This window comes from Lethenteron reissneri, chromosome 7 (genome assembly GCF_015708825.2).
Source record: "Lethenteron reissneri isolate LAM-NWPU_2019-01 chromosome 7, ASM1570882v1, whole genome shotgun sequence".
Taxonomy (NCBI): Eukaryota; Metazoa; Chordata; class Hyperoartia; order Petromyzontiformes; family Petromyzontidae; genus Lethenteron; species Lethenteron reissneri.
In genome coordinates, this window is record NC_083785.1 from 7152090 (window position 1) to 7173498 (window position 21409).

General features: G+C 47.7%; 1 protein-coding gene across 1 annotated transcript; it reads left to right on the top strand.

Moving 5' to 3' along the window:
- Nucleotides 1-947: 947 nt before the first annotated feature.
- LOC133357129 (heme transporter hrg1-B-like) lies at nt 948-21056 on the top strand. The gene is made up of 3 exons (XM_061574930.1): nt 948-1546; nt 14461-14628; nt 17319-21056. The coding sequence occupies exons 1-3, from the start codon at nt 1411-1413 to the stop codon at nt 17453-17455; spliced, it is 441 nt and encodes a 146-aa protein (XP_061430914.1). The 5' UTR covers nt 948-1410; the 3' UTR covers nt 17456-21056.
- Nucleotides 21057-21409: the final 353 nt, after the last annotated feature.

The following is a 21409-nucleotide window of genomic DNA, read 5'->3' on the forward strand; positions in this document are numbered from 1 at the left end:
GTAATCGGGAAAAAAAGTTTAAAAAGTAAATTCTCATCCACTCCCTGGCATCTGTGTGCTATGAAGCAGGGTCATTGCCCGAAACGTCGCCTATGATATACATTGAGTTTTTTGTAACTTTTCAGAGCACGCGGTTTTTATTGACCAATGTGTTGAGTTTGTTCATGAATTCATGTCTTAAGCGTATCAGTCTACGTGGCTTTCCACACTTAAAATTATCCGGCAGAAAATATATTTACGGGATCCAAACCTCTGCACTTGTTTTGACCTTGTGGGTCTCATCAGCATTTTGTTGTGATCATGACTACTTGGTGGGCAATGTTGACAATGCAGATCGTTTACACCAGACATTGGTGGTGGTGGGGGGGGGGGCAGTTGGAGCTGCCCCCCTCAATAATCAAGCGACGTTGGAGAGCGACGTTCCACCAACGTCGCTCTCCAACGTCTGCGACCAAACGCCAACGTTGGTCGAACGTTCGCGTGTTGATCGGGGGGGTGGTGGTGGGGGGGCTGGTGGTGGGGGGGGTCTGGTGGTGGGGGGGGGCTGGTGGTGGTGGGGGGGGCTGGGGGGGTGGTGGTGGGGGGGGTGGTGGTGGGGGGGGCTGGGGGGGTTGGTGGGGGGGGGCTGGGGTGGGGGGGGTTGGTGGGGGGGGGGCTGGGGGTGGGGGGGGGGCTGGTGGTGGGGGGGGGCTGGTGGTGGGGGGGCTGGTGGTGGGGGGGCTGGTGGTGGGGGGGGGCTGGGGGGTGGTGGTGGAGGGGGGCTGGGGGGTGGTGGTGGAGGGGGGCTGGGGGGGGTGGTGGTGGAGGGGGGCTGGGGGGGGTGGTGGTGGGGGGGGGGTGGTGGTGGTGGGGGGGGGGGCTGGGGGGCTGGTGGTGGGGGGGGGCTGGTGGTGGGGGGGGCTGGTGGTGGGGGGGGGCTGGTGGTGGGGGGGGCTGGTGGTGGGGGGGTGCGGACACGAGAGTGTTGAGAGCCCCACGTAAGATGGCGCTGTGCCGACTCGCGCTCAGCCGCCAGCGGTGAGTGGAAGGCGGTGGCGATCAGAGAGGTTGTTGGTGATCGAGGTTGGTGGTTGTAGTTGTTGGTGGGTTGTAGTTGTTGTTGGCGGTTCCTGAGCAGCCCGGCGAGCCCGAGTTCTCTTCCCGCTCACGGCCACGCCGACACCCGGTGACGACTCCCTGGGGGCCTCCCCTCGCCTGAGGTCGCCTCGGCCCCTCAAACGAGTTGCCTCGGGGCCGCGGTAGTTGGTTAAAAACATCGCCACTGGGGGAGACAAAGGCGGCCGGGTGTGCTTGCTTGCTTGCTGGCCGTGCCGGCAGTCTGTCAAGGCTACACGGAGCAGGGAGGCAGGAAGCTGTGAGAGATATTTATCCTTTTGGCGGCGCTGGTGGTGACCGAGGAGGGAGGAGGCCATGGCGGTCGGGCGAACGGCGCTTCGGCTGCGCTTGGCGATGGCCGTGCTGGGATTCCTCTTCGGCGTCGCCGTCTTCTGCGTGTGGATCTTCGTGTACGAGCAGATCTGGACGGCCACGTTGGGCGGCCTCTCTGGTGAGAGACACGCGGGCGACGACGGCGGGGACGAGGGGCCTGTGGGTAGGGAGACGGCCAAGGGACACAGCCTGGATTCGTGCCCTGATCGACGTGGGGTGGTCGGCGGGGGATCTAGGCAAGGGGGGTCCGGAGTCGATTACAGGTTTACAGTCAGTGGTTGTTACGTTAAATTTTGATTTAAAGCTTTCGTGACTGCAGGGATTCATCTTCTTGGTTCTTTCGGTAAAGTCGCGTAGAAGGGAAGTAATAAAATAATAAAAATAATAAAACATAATAAAATAATATTATTTTATTACTTCCCTTCTACGTGACTTTACGTATTCTTGGTTCTTTCGGTAAAGTCACGTAGAAGGGAAATAATAAAATAATATTGAAGAATAAACATTCTCATGACGTTTCGACTGCAACACAAGCAATCATCATCATCAGGTGTGAAATCCACAGCAAGAAAATTGTGTTGCAGTCGAAACGTCGTGAGGATTTTTATTGTTTAATATTTCTATTATTTTATTATTTCCCTTCTACGTAACTTTACCGAAAGAACCAAGAATATCAATCCCTACAGTCACGAAAGCTTTAAATACAAATTTGGTTGTAACGTGTGTTTGTTTTGTTGGTCCAACTTCTTTCGCACCGTCCGTTAAACAACGGTGCTAATTGGAGGTGTGGGGTGGTCGGCCTGGGCAGCTTCTCTCTGGGCAGTGCTGTGGTTTACTGACAGGGCTGTGGGCAAGGTGACATGTGTCTATCATGTGTGGGGATGTAGTGGTGGTTGTGTTGATCCATAATTAACTTCACCACCACGATGATCAGTGCCGGCTGGTAAAGGTGTGGGAGCCTAGAAGTGCAGTACAATGGATTTGCTGCACTGCTGCCCACCGCCTAGCCCAGAACTACTTTGTGTTTAGTTTGTTGCCTTTTTCCACACCTCCGTTTGGCTACGTACGGTGCAAAAGAAGTTCCACGTACTGTACTGTACGTGGCGCGTTATGGTTGTGAAGGGCATTCAATTTGCATTCCTGCCAACCCCATACGGGTACCTCGTGTTCTTGTACAGGGAAATTGCATGTTCAGGTCCAGACGTTTCACAATACGAGCAAATTTTTGTATTTCTATTTGTGTTTCTCCCTTGTGATGGCACTTTGTGCGATGAACGTTGAGATTTATCGGGGCACGGGGTGACCCATAAGGTCTGACTTGGTCTGTAATAAGGTAGGGCAATGGTAAGGGGTTGAGAGGTATGTGAGTGTTGTGCATCCACATATCAAGCAAGCAGCAGCATGCAAGATCACAGACAGTAGTAGCATGATAAGTAGCATCATTGGACACCAATTACCAAAATTAATACATTAAACAGTTTTTGTTTAGTAACATTGTTTTTGTTTATTTGTTTGTGTTTCTCCCTTGTGATGGCACCTTGTAGGATGAACTTTGAGATGTATAAGGGGCACGGGGTCACCAATAAGGTCTGAATAGGTAGGCACTGATAGGGGGTTGATGTGTATGCAGTTGTGCTCAAGGCATGATTGACAGGGAGGCGGCATGGATCGTAAGATGTACAGCACAGAGATGTATGGAGGCAGCGCAGGGAGGGATAGGGACATGCCAAAGAGATCCATGGTCGGGGTGGAGATGATCAGGTCCAGGCAGCAAAGGGCAGTGCGGGAAACAACAATAACAACAACAATAACACCAACAACAACAAGTGATTGGCTGGACAGCCTCTCTGTGACCAGTGCTAAAGTTTATTGACATGTGGCAGGGTTCAGGGACAAGATTAGAATTAGGGCAGGAAAGATGACCTGTTCCCACTGTCATTTAATGTGAGGGATCGCGATGGCTGTGTTTACAAAGCCGATTATATCGACTTGCGGAGTCATACAAACAACCTTGATAATTAATCCACAACACCTCCGTTGTCCAGAGAGTCAAAGTTTGGTGACGATAAGAGGATGGAGTGACCGATCACTGTGTTTTTGATCAGTCTCCATGTCAGGTCATGCCCTCTTAATAACAAACGCATTGCTGAAAGTAGATTTTGTTTGGCAAGGTTTTTTTTGTGGGTGTGTATCTCGTTATAGTGCCATCTGCGTTGGGGATCTCGAATGTGTCAGTTGGAGTGACAGACATCTCTTAGTACATAACATCAATAGTCACACGGTGACGGAGACATCAGTGTGTACAGTATTCTTTTCAGACTTTTATCACACTGTTTTTCAAGGACGACCGCCACCCAACTGTTATGCAGTTGAGTTATGGACTCGGTTGAACGGCACAAGTCCTGAAATACAACAGATGATGAAAACAAAACAAATGTGACCATTTTTTGTCAATTCATATGCTCTTTATATAATTCTGAAATTATCTGGTGCATTCCTAAAAGTGGCGTTTTAAGGCATTAAACCCAGGTCCCACTTCAAAAAATGAAATCTCATGCCAATGGGCTCCCACCTGGTAACAGTTCCTCTATCTCTGCTACATCTGGTCAGCTGTGTTTGTGCGACCACGTTGAGTCATGTTGCCTTCACCAGACCCCTCCGTGTGAAACAATAGTTTCGTCAATAGACTCTCACTTGGTTATAAATAAGCAATTTGATTTATTGAGTGCCGGACAGAGAGGAGGGCCCGCATGTGGAAATAGAAACCCAGCCCGCAGGCCTTCTCGATTGAGCTGCGTTACAGCTCGTTGAACAGGCCAGCTTGTCACCGAATTTGCAGACCCTAGGTTTTTTAAAATATTTGTCCTGATGCTGTAAATTTATGAGCCAAGTGTATTTAGTGGAATTTGCCACATTGACACGGAACAACAACGGTTTACTTTGTGTGATAGAAACAAGAACAACAACCGCCATTCGCCACTAAGTGGCGGTGACGTCACCACGACGCTTGTGTCAGGCCATGTGCACCTTGAGACCACGTGAAGTGTCGGAACGCCCGCTGGCAGGAGGTCATGGGGCAGACCCAGGTGCCACGGGTCGACTTACTGAGATGACCGAGATGACTGGCTGATGCACCACCTGTGCCCCCTACTGTACCAACTTGTTGTGCTTTAGCCACCCGGCGCTCCGCTCATTGTTGTGAGATAGAAACATATACACACACTCACTCGACTCCATCCAATGTGGTGTTTAATTTAAAAATGGAGTCTTCAAATCTCTTTAAACACGAAACTCCAATGCTGATGTCACAGTCATCCTGACCACAATTGTCCAATCTCGGGATCGATGGTCACGGATGACTTCCGTGCTGCCTTTCCCAAATCACCAATGGATATCAGTCATGGGCTTTTTACCACACTTCATGGTAGTCTGTGTGGGTTGGTGAAAAGGGGTTGCGGGGGGGGGGAGAGAATGGCATGACCCTATGACCCTGTTCTGATATCACTCACCACTGATGTGAGTCCTGGTCGGGAATCGAACTCGGGTCGCTGGTGTCTTAGCACAACGCCAACCCACTTGTACAGAGGAGATTTTTGGCCGGGTGGATCTGATGGAAAGGCAGAGTGAGCGCGTAAGGAAGACAGGGCTGTGTTTATAATCGGTAGCGGCTGCGTGGGAACGGAAGTTAAAGCCTCTTTTTTTCGTTTCATGAAGTGAAAGAAACCACAGCCATACTGTGGCGATACGAAGTGGAAACAGAAAGTGAAGAATGTCCTTTATGTATGACGAAAACCAGTTTCGACAACATCCTACATTATATTTCGATTGAAAGCTTTTGTTATATATCATTATTTAATTATTTCCCTTCTACGTGACTTTACCGAAAGAACCAATAATATGTATCCTACATTATGTCCTGTGTTTCCACTATTCACTGTAATTGTATCACATGTGTAATTCCCACTTGAATGTATTTCTTTTATGGTACGTAGGGGTAGGGTTGTGGCTGCACAGATACCGGGCGAACCGAGTTTCATTCCCAGCCATGGCTAGAATCAGTGGTGAGCGATATCTTAGCTTGTCCCGGCCCTAGACCACACCTTCAAGCTACACTGGCCAGCATGGTGAAAAACTTAATCGGCCAGTATTGCGTACATTGCATGGGGGGAGGCCTTAATCCAGCAGTGGATTGACTTCTGAATGAACAAGACTGCAGAGAAAAAAATTAAATGATCAGTGGTTAACAGGTGTCACGTGGCACGCTATCCCACACGGCCAGTGTTGGGGTGCGGGGCGGTTGTAGGTTCCGACCACATTTAACAGGGGGCCCAATCGGTGCCCATATGTGCGGTGTCCACTTTCCCATGCATCCTGTGGGCGAGCAAGTTCCACGTCCTTTCCCTTTCGATTCCCCCCACCTGTCACTCAACGCCGAGGATGTTTGTCAGTCGCTGCCTCCTTTGCAGCCCACTAAAATATTTTGTCAAAAGTTGTTTTTGGCTGCGTTGTCGCCTGGACCTCTGCTTTCTGGCTTTCCCTGTGACTCGCTGGTGCTACTACTGACCTACTTTCATTTTACCAGGTAAGGCCCACTGAGCGGTGTAGCTCTTCAGAAGAGACCTGGCTGTCACAAATGATAGCTCAACAAAGTGGCTTATCGTGTGGAAATGTATAGCAGCCAAATACTCTAAACGCACTATTCTACATGTGGAGGGAAAAACGGGAAGACCCGGAGAAAAATCCACGCGACCACGGAGAGAGAGACACGCAAACTCCAAATATACAAGAGTCAGGGTCAGGATTGAACCCACGACCTCCTGTATACCAGGCGAGGTAGTTAACATATTGGGCTGCCCCTGGGGCTCGTTGGGTCCCGCGATTGGTTCGTCCCCAATGTGCTTGGCCTCGCTGTCTGGTCCTGGGCCATGTGCTGTGTCGCTCTCCCTCTCCTCTCCCGCTTGTCCCTGCCCTCACCAGCCCCCCCTCCTTCCCATTTCACCTCTTCCCTAATGTTGTTCCACACGTTGCTCCCCACTTGCATGAAGCCCATTGAGTTGCGGTCGCATTGAGACGATATTTAAATAGAAATTGTTGTCCTTATAATGTAAGAGCTTTAACCAGCAGTAAAGCTGTGGTTACTCCATGTTGTATGTTTACAAGTAGCGCCTTTGTCCCTTTAACACTAGGCCGTCACCTTGTCTTAAATAAGGTGGCTGGTTTGCCTTGGTTGTCACAGAGCGCCGAGCTAACACCCTTAAGGTCCTGGATTGGAATCCAGGCAGCCGCTTGTAATTACACTTCTCAATTATAATCAACTGGTGGTCTCAGCCCAGTTGCCAACGACTGCACAAAATTAACCATCATATACGTTTTGTTGGTTCTACACAACGTTTGGCTCAATTATTTCTCTGAGGATGAAAAATATCGGTTCGACTGTCGCACAGTGAACATCGCCCCTAGTGGCAGGGCAGGTGAGAGAGCGCTGAATGTTCATGATGAAAAGCAACAATATCAGTGATACCTCGGTTCACGACCAATTCGGTTCACGACCAGAGTCATTTCACGAATTAAGTTCGTGAACCGAGGTATCACTGTATCAGTATGACTGAAGAGGAAAGTTTTCAATCATTGCATTTTTTTCCCAGCAATGGCACATTCATCGGGAACATGGACATTGAAGTAAAAAATAAAATAAAAACCCCGATGAGTGCACAAAGGAGCATAAATGGATACGTGCTTGAAATGAAACTGAGATGCAAAGAGGAACACGTGGATCGGGGAACAGATTAGACACAAATTAGAAACACATTGACGATTAAGGAAAGTAAGTGGGCTTGGGCAGGAGACAATGGTTCCAGTTTCAAGTTTATTTTGTTTAATCGGTTGATAACTCGACGGACCGGTATAGTCTGTCGCATTATCAACCACTGGGCCATGAGTCTACCAATGGGGGGCGATTTATTGATATGTATGATTCCAATTGAATAATTTGTGGATCATTTGGTCAAATTAGGACCCTTAAGCAGGCACGCAATGGCCTGCTCTTGCGAATGACATCAGGGGGTCTTTAACGTCTTTAACATCAGGGGGTCTTCTACTGTGAAGCAGTAGTTTTACTATGGTTGCTACACGACCGCAGTAATAACCAGGGCGGCCGCTGGATTCGAACTGTGAACCTCTCCAACAAGCGCCAAACGGCCTTCCACTGGGGCCACGTCACCCATTGATTAGGCTGCGAGTATAAAGGATAATCGCGCATGGACGAGGCTGGTGACGGAATGGCAGTTGATGAGATCATTTTCACGCGCAGAAGTAATATGGATCGTGGCACCGTGACAGACGGCGATGGGCGTGGGGAGCCCTTCATCCAGCAGCGGATAGACAGTGAGCGTTTGATGAAGCTGATTGTTTTAGAACTTGGTATTCAGAAGTTCAAGCATCGGGCATGACCGAACATGCCTCTGCTAAGTTAAATGCGAGCTCGGGTTCTCACTTTTAGCCCAGCAACAGATTACACCGACGCGTTTGTCTCGTTAGAGTTTGCGATAAGTGCACCGGTTAAAAACGAGCTGTCAAAATAAGCCGGACGTCACTGGTGACTCTAAACAATTTTTTTTTAGTTCCGCAACACATTTTCGGAAGCGTTCTGGCGTCCATGTTCACCTTCACGTGCCGCTTCATTAAGAAATAAGTTACAGCAGCTCGTGGTCAATCCATTGCTGGATGGAGGCCTCCGCAACAAAATATGACAAACATGGAAGATAATGGCGACCATTCCTTTGTGTTTGACATTAGCATCATTCATAATCATTTCATGTTCACCCCTTTGTCAATACACTTGGTTGGATGAAGGCCTTCGCCAGTGCCTTTTTGATTATGTTGTTCGACCATACTTCACCACGCCGGTCCTTACCTGTTGGTGAATGAAGGGAAGGAGGGGGGTGGGGGGTTGAGACTTGGCACTGATGTTAGCCGTGGCTGAAAAGAAAACCTCAGCTCACCGGGTTTGAAGCGCAGTGCACCAATCACTGCGTCACAGCTTCACCCCCCACAAACAGCATACCGTTCCAGATGGCCTTGTTGCCATACGACCAAAACCTTGGTATTTTGTCCCCATTTTTCTTAGGTGTTTTCGGTAAAGTCACGTAGGTAAAACATCAAAATTAATAAAAATAATAAAATAAAGATCACGACGTTTCGGAGGCAACACAAGTCTCCGTCATCAGGTGGGACAGATGACGGAGACTTGTGTTGCCTCCGAAACGTCGTGATCTTTATTTTATTTTATTATTTTTATTAATTTTGATGTTTTACCTACGTGACTTTACCGAAAACACCTAAGAATATGATTCCTTGCAGTCACGAAAGCTTCAAGTCTAGAATTTGCCCCCATTGTTTGCTGATGGAGACGTGATCTAGTCTAGATTTGAAGTTTGGTTCTTTCGGTAAAGTCACGTAGGTGTAAAATAAAATAAATTAAATCACGACGTTTCGGGCGCAACACAAGCGTCCGTCATCACGTGGGACAACCACAGCAAGAAACAATTGCTGAAGTGGGCCCACTTAATTTTGTTTTATACCTACGTGACTTTACTGAAAGAACCAAAGAGTAGAGACGTGATATGTTTTTTTTGTCGAAACAAAACGCGAGGTCAAGGTGCAGCGCTTAAGTTGCTGGATTCTCATCGTGGTGCAACTTTGGATTCTCAAGTTATAAGCGAAATGATAAACGATTTCCGATTCACCAATAGTAGCGTGGTGATACGGACAACACTGCCCGATGATTTACCTATTGGCTCGTACGATCGGCGTAACGGGCATTGGCCGTTTATACCCCAGCGCTTAAAGATGAGCTGCAAATTACCCAATAGGGATGGCTTGTAGCAACACGTGACCTACCAAAAAAAAAGAACTTGGATAAACAAGCGTAATGTAAGTAATAAATAATAAAGAAGAAAAGTTCAGTTCTGTGTACTGTTCTATCAAAAACAAGGTCAGGGTGAGTTCCTCCTCAAATGAGCATTGAAGCATTGGTGCCTATCTTCCGTTTACAGCCCTGCAAAGCAAGTGGTGGAAATTCCACATACCTATGGTGGGAGTGAGTCTATCCATAGGACAATCAACCAGTACACACAGTAGTACTTATTATACTATTTTAATTCTACCAGGTAATGCCCACTGAGCTATATAGCCATTTTTCAGAAGAGCACCTGGCCACATATGATAGCTCAACGAAGTGGCTTATCGTGTGGAAATTAACAGCAGCCAAATAATATAAAGTCACGTTTCTAAATGTGCAGGGGAAAACCGGAGGACCCCCTAGAAAAATCCACGCGACTAGAGAGAGACAGACACGCAAACTACAAATGTACAGCAGGCGTCAAGGTCGGGATCGAACCCACGACCTGCATACCAGACGAGTTAACGTCTTGCCACCGTGGCACCCAGAGGGATGCTGGGCTGAGTCAACTCCCAACCAGGATTTGACCCCGTGACCTCCAATTATGAGCTGATCGCTTTGTACAACCCGTTTGTCAATCCACTGCTGGCTGAATGCCCATCCGCGCAGATATTTAGGGTTACTTGACCATACTTCAGGCTGGCGGTGAAGTAGTCGCAAACTTGCAACTCGTATTTTGTAAAAAGACATTTCTTGTCGTCTTGGTTCTTTCGGTAAAGTCATGTAGAAGGGAAGTAATAAAATAATAAAAATAAAACATAATAAAATAATTCTCACGACATTTCGGCCACAACGTAAGCAGCCGTCTTCAGGTGAAAACCAGGTGAAAACTAGGATGGCTGCTTGCGTTGTGGCCGAAACGTCGTGAGAATTATTTTATTATTTTTTATTATTTTATTATTTCCCTTCTACGTGACTTTACCGAAAGAACCAAGAAGATGAATCCCTGCAGTCACGAAAGCTTTAAATCGAGACATTTCTTGTGTTGAAGTTCACGGCGACGTTCGGCACCAATGCTCGTCCTTGCAAGTCTCCTTTTGTTACACGCTTTTTTTTAACTCGCTCTTCCTGTCGTTGTTGTATCCTCAAATCTTGTAACTCAATTTTAACCCACTTCCCAATGTGGTATCGACTGCAAACTTGGTATACGTATGTCATACTGATGACAATACTATATTCTATAATAAAAACAATATATTTTTTAACATTTTTTATATGTTATGTTTCGGCTTGGGTCTAATTGTCCACGCTCAACTGACGTTGCCTGTAAATGACCACGGTCCCTTACGTTATGGCAAGCTTCGGGGCCACTTCCTGGAGTCGTGGAGTTCTGCCATTACTCGTACGGTACATTTAATTAAAGCGTGTTTTTAAAAAAAGTTTTTTAAAATATTACTTATTGTTTTCGGAGTTATAAACGCGATGGCCGATTTGGTGAAGTCATGAGCAGGATGATGGTGGCTATGGTTGGGCTTTGTAGAGTCTTGAGCTGGGCAAGTGAACCCAGAATTAGCATCAGAATATGTATTTATACTGCAGGAGGAATCTGATGAGCTATAAATCTCTTTTTCACAGATGTCCAGTAGGGGCACGGGGTCAGAACGTTGCAATAACAAACAATACAAAAACACATAGGAGTTCATAGTATAGGAAAGGTAAACAAATCACATTTTGACTTAAAGCTTTCGTGACTGCAGGGATTCATATTCTTGGTTCTTTTGGTAAAGTCACGTAGAAGGGAAATAATAAAATAATATAAATATAAAACAATAAAAAAATTATTGCTGTGGATTTCATACCTGATGATGATTGCTTGTGTTGCAGTCGAAACGTCGTGAGAAATTTTTTTGTTTTATATTTATATTATTTTATTATTTCCCTTCTACGTGACTTTACCGAAAGAACCAAGAATATGTAAACAAATCACTTATACAAAATATTTTAAAAAAACTAAACTTTTTTTTCACTCAGCTATGAACTTATTTTTCAGAAGCAACCTGGCCACAAATGTTAGCTCAACAAAGTGGCTGATCATGTGGAAATTTCTAGCAGCAACATAATCTAAATAGTAACCCAGTTCGAGCGCCAGAGGAACTACACTCCCTCACCCTCTGCACCAAATTTAGTCCTTGACGGACCAGCAGCTCACAGAGTAGACCCTGGGGAATGGATGGTGGGGTGGGAGGAAACTGAGATGATGGGGAGGGGGGCGAGGGGGGGCTCTTTGGGGGAGGGAGGGGTGGAGGCGGGGGCTTATTGGCATGGAGACTTCAGTTTAAATGTTTTTCCGTCTTTTCCCCCCCACCTCCTTTCCAACCCCGAGTAAATCCTGCCCCGGTTCACTTTCAAAACATTCCGCTGTCCTACCGTAATTTCCCTGTGTGCGCGCGCGCCTCTGGCCCGACCCTGGCGTTGTGAATGTGCTCACGTGCTGGTATGTGAGAGTGCGTGTGTGTGTGTGTGCACGTGTGTCTGGTGTGGGGAGCGGTGGTGTAGTGGTTAGAGCTATACGCTACGAACCCGGAGACCCGAATTCGATTCCCGAATTCGATTCCTGATCACGGCCAACACCCAGTGACGATTTTCCGCACCGGTTCATGGCATCCCCTCGGTCGACTCAGCCTCAAATGAGTACCTTGTGCGGTGTGTAAACATCTCCACTGGGGAGACAAAGGCGGTCGGGCGTGGTGCTGGCCACCCACGTCCTCGTGTGCCGTGCCGGCCTTCATAGGTTGCTCGCTAACAGCACTTGCCCCAACAGTCTATTAAGGCCATACGGGGGATCTTTGTCTTTGTACGTGACTCGTGTGTGCATGGGTGGAGCCGTGGCTGCATGGTTTTTACGGACTGTTGAGGAAAGTGCTTCTTGCGAGCACTTTTTTAAGGCTGGCATGCTGACATGTGGATGTGTGCTGTGGCCCACTGCTAAGTATCTATGTGTGGGCCACTAAGGAGATGTTATGCCTCGTGCGTGAGTGGGGAGCGGTTGCGCATTGGTTCGTGCGCTGTGCCACGAACCCAGCGACCTGTGTTTGACCTGCATTCGATTTCCAGCCACGGCCTTTCCTAAGTCGGCTCAGCCTGAATTAAGTACCTGGTGCAATGGTCCAATCAGCAGCACTGGGGTGGCATCGGTAAAGGTTGCCAGGAGTGGTGCTGGCCACCAAACCCCATTCGTGCACAACGCCGGCCTTCACAGGTGCTCGCTAACAGCACTTTCCCCAATAGTCTGATTAAAAGGCGATACGGGGGAACTTTTTCTTTGTAGATGAAAATATCCTCGTAATGTGTATATATACGTGTGTGTAAGGTGTTTTAAAATTTAAAACAAACGAGTTGGCCGCAAATGTTAAGTGTCCACACCCTGGCTAACTGCCTGCGGGCGGGCAGGCGCTAGCCGGTTGACCGGCGTGCCTCTGCTTGCTGTTGTGAGGTCACACACAAAGGTCCCCCGTGTAGCCTTAACAGACTGTAGGGGCAAGTGCTGTTAGCGAGCACCTATGAAGGCCGGGACGGTACACGAGGGGGTGGGTGGCCAGCACCACGCCCGACCGCCTTTGTCTCCCCAGTGGCGATGTTTACACACCGCACCAGGTACTCATTTAAGGCTGAGTCGACCTCGGGGAGGCCCAGGACCGGTTCAGATAATCGTCACTGGTGTTGGCCGTGAGCGGGAATCGAACCCGGGTCGCCAGGTTCATAGCGCAGCGTGCTAACCACTACACTACCGCTCCCCACTGTTGTGAGGTCACATACACACACACATACACACATAAAGACAAAGTTCCCCCGTGTAGCCTGCACGAGACTGTTGAGGACAAGTGCTGTTAGCAAGCATGTTTCAAAGCCAGCACGAGGTGGTGGTGTGGCCAGCACCACGCCTGGCAGCGCCCGCCTTTGTCTCCTCAGTTTCCGATGTTTGCACACTGCACAAAGTACTCATTTAAGGCCGAGTCGAACGAGGGGAGCTCCCAGGACCGGTTTGGATAATCGCCACTGATTATATATAATCAGCCATCGCCGGGAATTGAATTCAGATGTCTGGGTTCATAGTGCAGTGTGCGAACCACTGTGCCACCATTCTCCACCCCACACACACCTCGCACCCACCCACCCTGCCTCACCGCAGTCCGTGGATTTGCTGGCATGCAGGTGTATCAGTCTGCATCCCACGCCATAGTAAAATGGTAAAGGTGCAGCCCTGCAATTGCTTGCTCATGCCACTGCTGCTGGAAGGTTCTCATATTAGATGGAGCTTTAGAAAGGGCCGCTCTCGAAGGTATTTGGCCTACTCTTCCACGTGGAAAGGGGTCTGAGTACTTGCACGTTTCCGCACCCTAAGCGATCTGCCTATCTGCTGGGCCGACAGACGTGGTGGGGGGTGGGGTGGCATTAAGAAATTTGGAACGTTGTCTCAACTGCAGCGGCCGTGAGATGGAACCGGCGGCACCTGCATTGCGGGTCTCATGTGGCAACCGTTACGCCATGGCAGCGTCCTCCCTATTGGCTGACCGGCGGTGGCAAACACAGGCTTCCCGGTTGCTTCATGCCCACGCTCTTGGCCCCGTTGGCCTTGAGCAACAAGCGTTTGACGGACGCTGCCGATCAAGAGCTGGGCTATCCAAATATTTCAAGGAATTGATGACTGTTTATCGATTCGAGTACACCACTCATTGGATGAGACAAACATAGTTGGGGAGAAAATAAAAAAAACCTCACGTTTGTTCTCACGTCTTCCGCTCGACGGAGGTGGGGGGGGGTGATGGGCAGAGCTCGGTGACATCGCCTGCATAATCGGCCGCATCACGTTGGGCATGGATTAAATATCGGGGGTTTCATGCCTTCGGAAGGCAGTATACCAGGGCAACCAACAGTTTTAAATGGGCTTGTGTAATTGAATGCGAAAAGAGCCAATCTAAATTTTTTAGTCGATTGATTATCCCAGCTCTAGTTTGCACCGCCTCCTCATTCGTGCGCCGTGCTAACCTTAATCGGTGCTTCCTGACGATCTGCCGCAACTTTCCACGCAATCTAAGCATGGGAATCGCTGCCTCTTGTTGTGTTTGTTGCAGGTGTGCTGGCGCTGTGGGTGTTCGTCACCCACGCCATGTACCTGCAGGACTACTGGCGCAGCTGGCTGCGGGGCCTCCGCTACTTCCTGGCAGGCGGAGTGCTGGCGTCGCTCATCGCACTGACGGGCAGCATCACGATGCTTGCCCTCGCCTGCCACAGACAAGAGAGTACGGCCATGCCATTCGGTCCACACCACCTTACCGCCCTCTCCACACCGTTCCGTCTACACCGCACGAGCCACATCGCACTCGGACGACCACATTTTTTTTTCAATAACTGGAGAGATCTGGGGAAAACCCACCATGCATACCAGAGCGTTACGCTCAAAACTCCACACCGATAGACGTAATCCATGGACACATGAGGTGCACATTGCAAATGAGGCCGTACAAACAAGACAAATAATATCTTCATTCTCGAAGACGTGACAATTGGGCAAATGTTTGGCGGCGGAGGGTTGTGAGTTGGGTGGGATGTGAATCTTTACCAACTCTATACCACCAGCTTATGGACTAGACTCGCAAACTTCACAAAATGAGTTGGACCTGGGCTCCAAGATGTTGCTGTACACGAGCATCTGGCAATCCAGCAGCGTTTATTTAACGCTGCTGATGGGACCCGGACGGTTTCAATCGTTCCAGAGTTTCCGTTCTTACACAAATACAGCTGGATTATAATTGATCTAGAAAGCCAACAGGCTGATGGACGGAAAAATGATTAATGTTGACACACAGAACAGATATATGCTCATCTGTGCTCTTACCCATAATGCTGCACAGCAATGGATGAGTTTGTAATAATCTCTGCTCGTGTGATCATGTGTTTTGGAGTTAGTGTGGTTTTTTTGTTTTATTGATTCAAAGTAATTCACTGCCCCTTTTGCCAATCCACTGCTGAATAAAGCACACACTCATGGGGGCTGTTTGACCATACTTCACCAGGCAGGTCAATGCTGGTTGGTGATGGTGGGGTGCCCAGAACTGGTTCAAACATCACTCACCACTTGTGTTAGCCATTGTCGGGAATTGAATAGAGATCACCAGATTCATAACGCAGTGCGGTAATTACTGCACCACCGCCACTACTCTCATGCACAAAAACAAAGATCCCCATGTATGTATGTTGAACTTCTTTCGCTCCGTACGTAGCCAAACATGATAATTCGAGGTGTCTAACCTTTAATAGACTGCTCGGCAAGTATTGTGAACATTTGAGGCTGAGTTTACCTGGAGGAGGACGAGGACCGATTCTAGAATATAATTCAGGTCACCTGGTACATAGCGCAGTACGCTAACCACTGCGCCTCCGCTCATCCTTGCTGTTTGCACTATTTGGCTTTCGTTTGCACGATGCTCATCGGTGAACACTAAATCGCGAAGCGCACTTGTGTTTTTATTGTTTAATTGAAAAGCCGACCACAATTAGCACCGTCCACGCAGTAGTTCACCGACAGGGCCCGTCGTGATATTTGTGGTAACACAGCTCATTAGCCATGAAACCCAAGCTGAGCCACATTGCCTATTCATAGCCTGTCGGCAGTGTCAGGCATTCCTATTCAAAGGGAAAATATTATTTATTTTTCAGTCCGTGAAGTGGATCTTTGGGAATTGCTGACTTTTTTTTTACATAATGTTTTTGGATTTTTGTTTCTTTTAACAGCATGGCATTTGATCTGTCGGTGTTGTGTGGCCACGGAGGGTACAGATTTTCATTCGGGGGGCCCCCTGGCAGAGAGCAAGCATTAACGTGGTCCCGTTTTAGCGCAGCCTCTAGATGGTATCAGATCACAGATCTACTTGTGAGGTCCATTCATTTACCTCTCATCCGCACTGGCTCCCGCGCCTTCTCACACGCTTCTGCTTTTTAAGAGTTGTCTGTCGCGTGACAAACGTAATCACTCTCCGATGTGTTCTCGGGTGATCCCGCCTGTTTTTCGTCATGATGTCTTGACGGTTCGCCCCACGTGTTTGGGTGTTTGTTTACAAGGGACCGAGTTGAGCGACTTATTATTTCTCAAAGTGCACGTTTGTTGTATCGGAGCACGTTTGTTTGCATGCATGTTCACCATAAGTACGTGTGGTTAATGCGAACTTGATTGCTTTTTAAAATGTTTATGTTTGGTGTTTGAACATCTTAATACCTCTTCTTGGTTCTTTCTGTAAAGTCATGTAGAAGGGAAATAATAAAATAATAAAAATATAACAATAAAATACAATTCTCACGACGTTTCGGCCACAACGCAAGCAGCCGTCCTCAGGTGAGGAACAGGTCTGTCGGAAAGACAGCGTCTGAATGGCTCTTCGAAATATTGAGGTCGTGAGAATTGTATTTTATTGTTTTATTTTTATTATTTTATTTTTTCCCTTCTACGTGACTTTACCGAAAGAACCAAGAAGACGAATCCCTGCAGTCACGAAAGCTTTAAATCGAAATCTTAACACCTGTTTTATTGCCAGAATGGGTTACACCTAATCTTATTTTTAATACTTTGATACTGGCAAAAAGGTCCCATTTTAAAAATTATTTTCTCCTTAAATTTGAGCTGCTCAATGCGGTTCCTGAAGATGCTCCCATCCAGCACGCGGAGTGAAACGTCGGACATCATGCCCAACGACACGCGGTACCACCCGAGAACATAGCCACAAGTGCAACTTTATTTATGCAACTTAATTTCCGGGTTCCTTCTTTTCGGCGTTGCCTTGAAAGGAGCAACACAGACTCCAACATGGTTGTTAGACGCAGAGGAAAACCTGTACCGCGGTGCGCCGCCGATCGTTTTGCGGTCGGCGTGTGTCTTGGCGCTCGCCACCCTGAGCTTGACCTTTTTTTCCCGCTCATCTCCCGTTTTTTTGCACAGCGATGAAAGACCCGCGGAGTCTGTACTGGAGCGCGCTGGCGAGCGCGCTGGCGCTGCTGTGGGCGCTGCTGCTTGCAGCCTTCTCCTTCGGCTACCGCCGGGAATTTGCCGAGTTCAGCCTGCTCATGGACTTCTGAGACGTGGGGTCTCACCCCCTGTCATCGCTCACGACACCTACGCACCCCCCCCCCCAAGCCACCCCTTGAAATACAACCTCGTGGTCAGAGCGCTGAGCTGGCGCTGCCAAGATGCTGGGTTCGAATACAGGTTTCACCCGCCTGTGATTATCCCAGGCTTCCAAGTATAGAGAGTTGATGATCTCAGCCCAGTCACTTATGACTGGCTTTTTTTTAAAGCAATGGCATCAAAATTTGGCTCTGCGCTTATTTTTGTGAAGTTTTAGCTCAGTCTGACTATGCGTGAGATGAACATTACTCTCATATGTAGAGCGGGTGGGAAAGCGTTGCCCTTTGCCATGTGGACACGAGGTCACTTGAAGAGATCTCAAAGATTGTTCTGCGATATCCGCTTCTGTGAGCCGTTCTGTAACGTAGAGGGATGCACTGCTCTGCGAGCAATCCCATTGGATACGTAGGGTCATAACATGATGCTGATAACACAATCGGCGTAAAACTGGGTGGGGGGAAGGAAGGGGCAGTGGGCTGTTAAAAAAATGGAAACAACGCCAAGGCCGCCTTCTCCACCCGGCTTCCCAGGGCGATGGGAGTGTCGGTTACTTTTGTGGGCAGTGAGCGTCGCTTGCCACCCAGTGGAGGTCGCGCATCTCTGCAGTTGAACTCACGCCAAGCAGAGCTTAGGTTTCGGCGGGGAGGGCTTGTACTTTTAAATATAAGTGCTTGTGCGCAGGTTTTTTTACACGTATGTATGGGTATGGGTCGGTTTGTAGCGGCAAAGGGTTGTCAGAGGAACCCATTTACAATATTTACAAAACATGCTTTGGAACAAAATAAGCGATATTTTGGTATGCAATTGGTATCTCCCCCCCCACCGCTAATGTACAATAGCTTTTCTGAAATGAAAGTTAATATGATTGGAATATCACGACATGGCCTATCCAAATGGCACAAATTAGTAACCCATTAATTAAATAGACGTTGTAATAATTTTAATTATCGTGAAAAAGGGACCATCGAACTTCGTGCAATTTTTGTTGTGACCGCTATTTGTCTTTGCGCGAAGTGCAGCAGCGCCTGCTGCGCTCATTGGTTATTTATTTACCGTTATTGTGACATCTTTTGCCGAGCGAGCTTTGTTCACTGCTGTAGAGATGGACGCGGGTCGGTTCAGATTCGCGCCGTAGAGACCGAAGATAACATTTTGTTTACTGGTCGTGGTGTCAAAGTCGCCACCCCACAGTCTGCGAGCGTACGGCTTTAGATGAGTACATGTCCGGCCCGTTTCTCACTACGCTGCTGGATGAGGGCATCCCACACTGTAGGCAGTGAGGGTTATTCACCCATACTTCACCGTACTGGTTGGTGAATGTAGTGAGAGTACAAAACAATGGATTTTTCTGCACTGCCGTCAACTGGCCACAGTGCATAATACTTGGTGGCCAATCATCTAAGCAATGCTCAGGCTCCTGCTTGGCTTCTGAGGCGCATTAAACCAGCTCATTGTCATCATGCAAACGGGGACAGCACTTAATTCTCATGTATGTAATTGGTAGGTTACATATCTGTACCAATATAACCAAACATGCATAGAATGTTTTGTATATAACTTTGTGTATTGTATGGTATGTGTACAGGAGAGCGGTTGGAATGTTTCGAAAACGAGGGATTGAATCTAGACCGGAAGGGTTTCAAGAGAGGTGTTATTTTAAGACACGTCTGTGTTCGCCATTCGAGCAACGTGGATGTTCTTCGAAACCATATTGCAAAAGTAAGTGTGTGGATTTAATAACTCGCGTTCAAAACGTGGTGACCAGCCCCTCCTGTCAATACTTGTGTTACTTCTTAGATTTTTGCGGCTGTGGTGTTATATTGCTCTCCGCTCTGTTTTCGAGGTTGTGCAGAATGATGTCCGACGTTTCGCTGTACTTGCTGCGAGCTTCTTCAGTTCCTTCTGTTCCTGAAGCGGCTCCGCACGTGGAACAGGACGTCGTACATTTTGCCGAATATACACCCGGTTCAACCAGAGAGCTTATCGGAGAGCCATACTTACGTTACTTGTTTATTTTAAGTGTGCTCTATTACAGAAAAAAATATACTTTTGATAAAGGGATTGAAAACAAACGGGTGCAAACAATGAAACAACTCCTGGACATTGCACTGTTGTTTGTACGAGGAGACTGGCTAACCTGACTATGAGGTCACGACCTCGACACTTTGCCGAGCGTTGTGAATTGTGCTTCTCAAATGTAGCTGTTTCCATGTGGGCCAATGAACTAGCTCGGAACCGGTCTTCAAAACAGCAAGGAGATTATCGAGTGCTCCTTGGTTCTGGTGTCTTTCCTGCTACAAACACCAGTGGGCACGACACGTTTTTATCGGTTACAATCGCTCGCGATACTTGCAATCATCTGTGCACCTGTGAGAATACATTATTAACGTTATATGTGAATTACTTGCTCTGTTACATTGAGGCTTGTGGAGCGAGCGAGACTGACAGAAACAAGACTAGACCGGTTGTAATATTGACCCGAATTCATTGAATTGTCGAGGTGTGGGGGGGGGGTAAATTGTCACATCCATATGAGCCACATCGGTTAAATTCCAGGTCACGACATCGTTGTCAATTCACATATGAACCTGATTTAGGCTTTCCGTTTTAGGTTATTGGGTCAAATAAAAAAAGTTTATTTTTATTAAAAAAGATCGTTTAAAAATGTTTACCCTCAACCATTGCTGGATATTTCACCATGGGGGCCAGTCTCATTTAGGCAAAAAAGCAAAAGAGACTGCAAAAATTTGACAAAAGAGGGATCGATTCTTGAATCAAAACGTGACCTTGAAGCGTAACAATTCATTAAATCGCGAGATGGTCGGATTGTTACATTGCCTCGTGGTTAACATCAAAACCTCTACCCTCATCCCTATGGTAGCTTGCGTGGTGCTGGTGATTTAATCATTAAGGACTGACTGGACATCCAAGGTGCTAAGGAGCTCACAAGAGGATGAACACGTGCAATTTACTAAAAGGGATGACATTGTGGATTATAACTCTGCTGTGGCCACGGCTCATGATGGCCAGGCCTTCGGGGACCTCGCTGGACTGCGTATGTTCTGAAGTGATGTGCACGTTTGTCGTTTTATTCTTTATTCATTTAGTGCTGAACTTGTTTTTATTGTCCCGTGGGTTGATTTATTTTCGTGCAGTGTTGCGACACGTTTAATCACAGCCAAAGTGTGTTAACGTGTCATTTTAGCGGTCGCCAGTACGAAATATATTTTGGTTTAAGGGAGTCTGCCAGTAGCATCAGGTTTGGGTCAGTAACCTGAATATGAAATGGCTACATGCGTTACACTAATGTACCCGTCTTTTATCTAACTATAACTGAGGGCTGTCTTGCGCGTCTTGGCAAATGCATGGGGCATCATCGGGGCCACCTGTGGATGTGTGCGTGTTGTCGGACATGCCTTTTGTATCGTTACATTTTTATGACTGGGGTGTCAACATTTTAATTAAAGCTTGCAATAAAAGCACGTTGGTGTTACAGTTCTTCTTAATGCAGTACATGTGCACTTCAGTCCGCGAACAAAGTTATTGATGAACCGAAGGTTAATATTCCGAGTTAGGCGACTTGACGAGGTTTCTCCACGTACTTCTCTGGACATATTCGGGATGTGGCGAAAGCTTCTCCTTGTTGTGATGCCCACAGGAGAGCATGGCAAAGGCTCTCAAGAATTGCCCAACACGTGGCCTAACGCCGAAGACAATTGGGTTATGAGTGGCTGCTAGTTTTTTTTAAATCCTTTATATTAAGTTCGCTTGCTTGCGTGCTTGCTTGCTTACGACCGTGCAAATCTTTCGGTCGTTTTTTAACCCACTTCCCGTGATCCAATCGAGCTGACATTTTGCATACAGACTCGTTGTGCGAGATAATTAATGTTCGTGAAAAAAAATAT

What these genes read in the sequence shown, in the direction of transcription:
- LOC133357129 (XM_061574930.1), top strand. Translation starts at nt 1,411, where the DNA reads ATGGCGGTCGGGCGAACGGCGCTTCGGCTGCGCTTGGCGATGGCCGTG. An exon ending in CACGTTGGGCGGCCTCTCTG is followed by an intron (nt 1,547 to 14,460) that starts GTGAGAGACACG and finishes TGTTTGTTGCAG; the next exon opens with GTGTGCTGGCGCTGTGGGTG. An exon ending in CGCCTGCCACAGACAAGAGA is followed by an intron (nt 14,629 to 17,318) that starts GTACGGCCATGC and finishes TTTTTTGCACAG; the next exon opens with CGATGAAAGACCCGCGGAGT.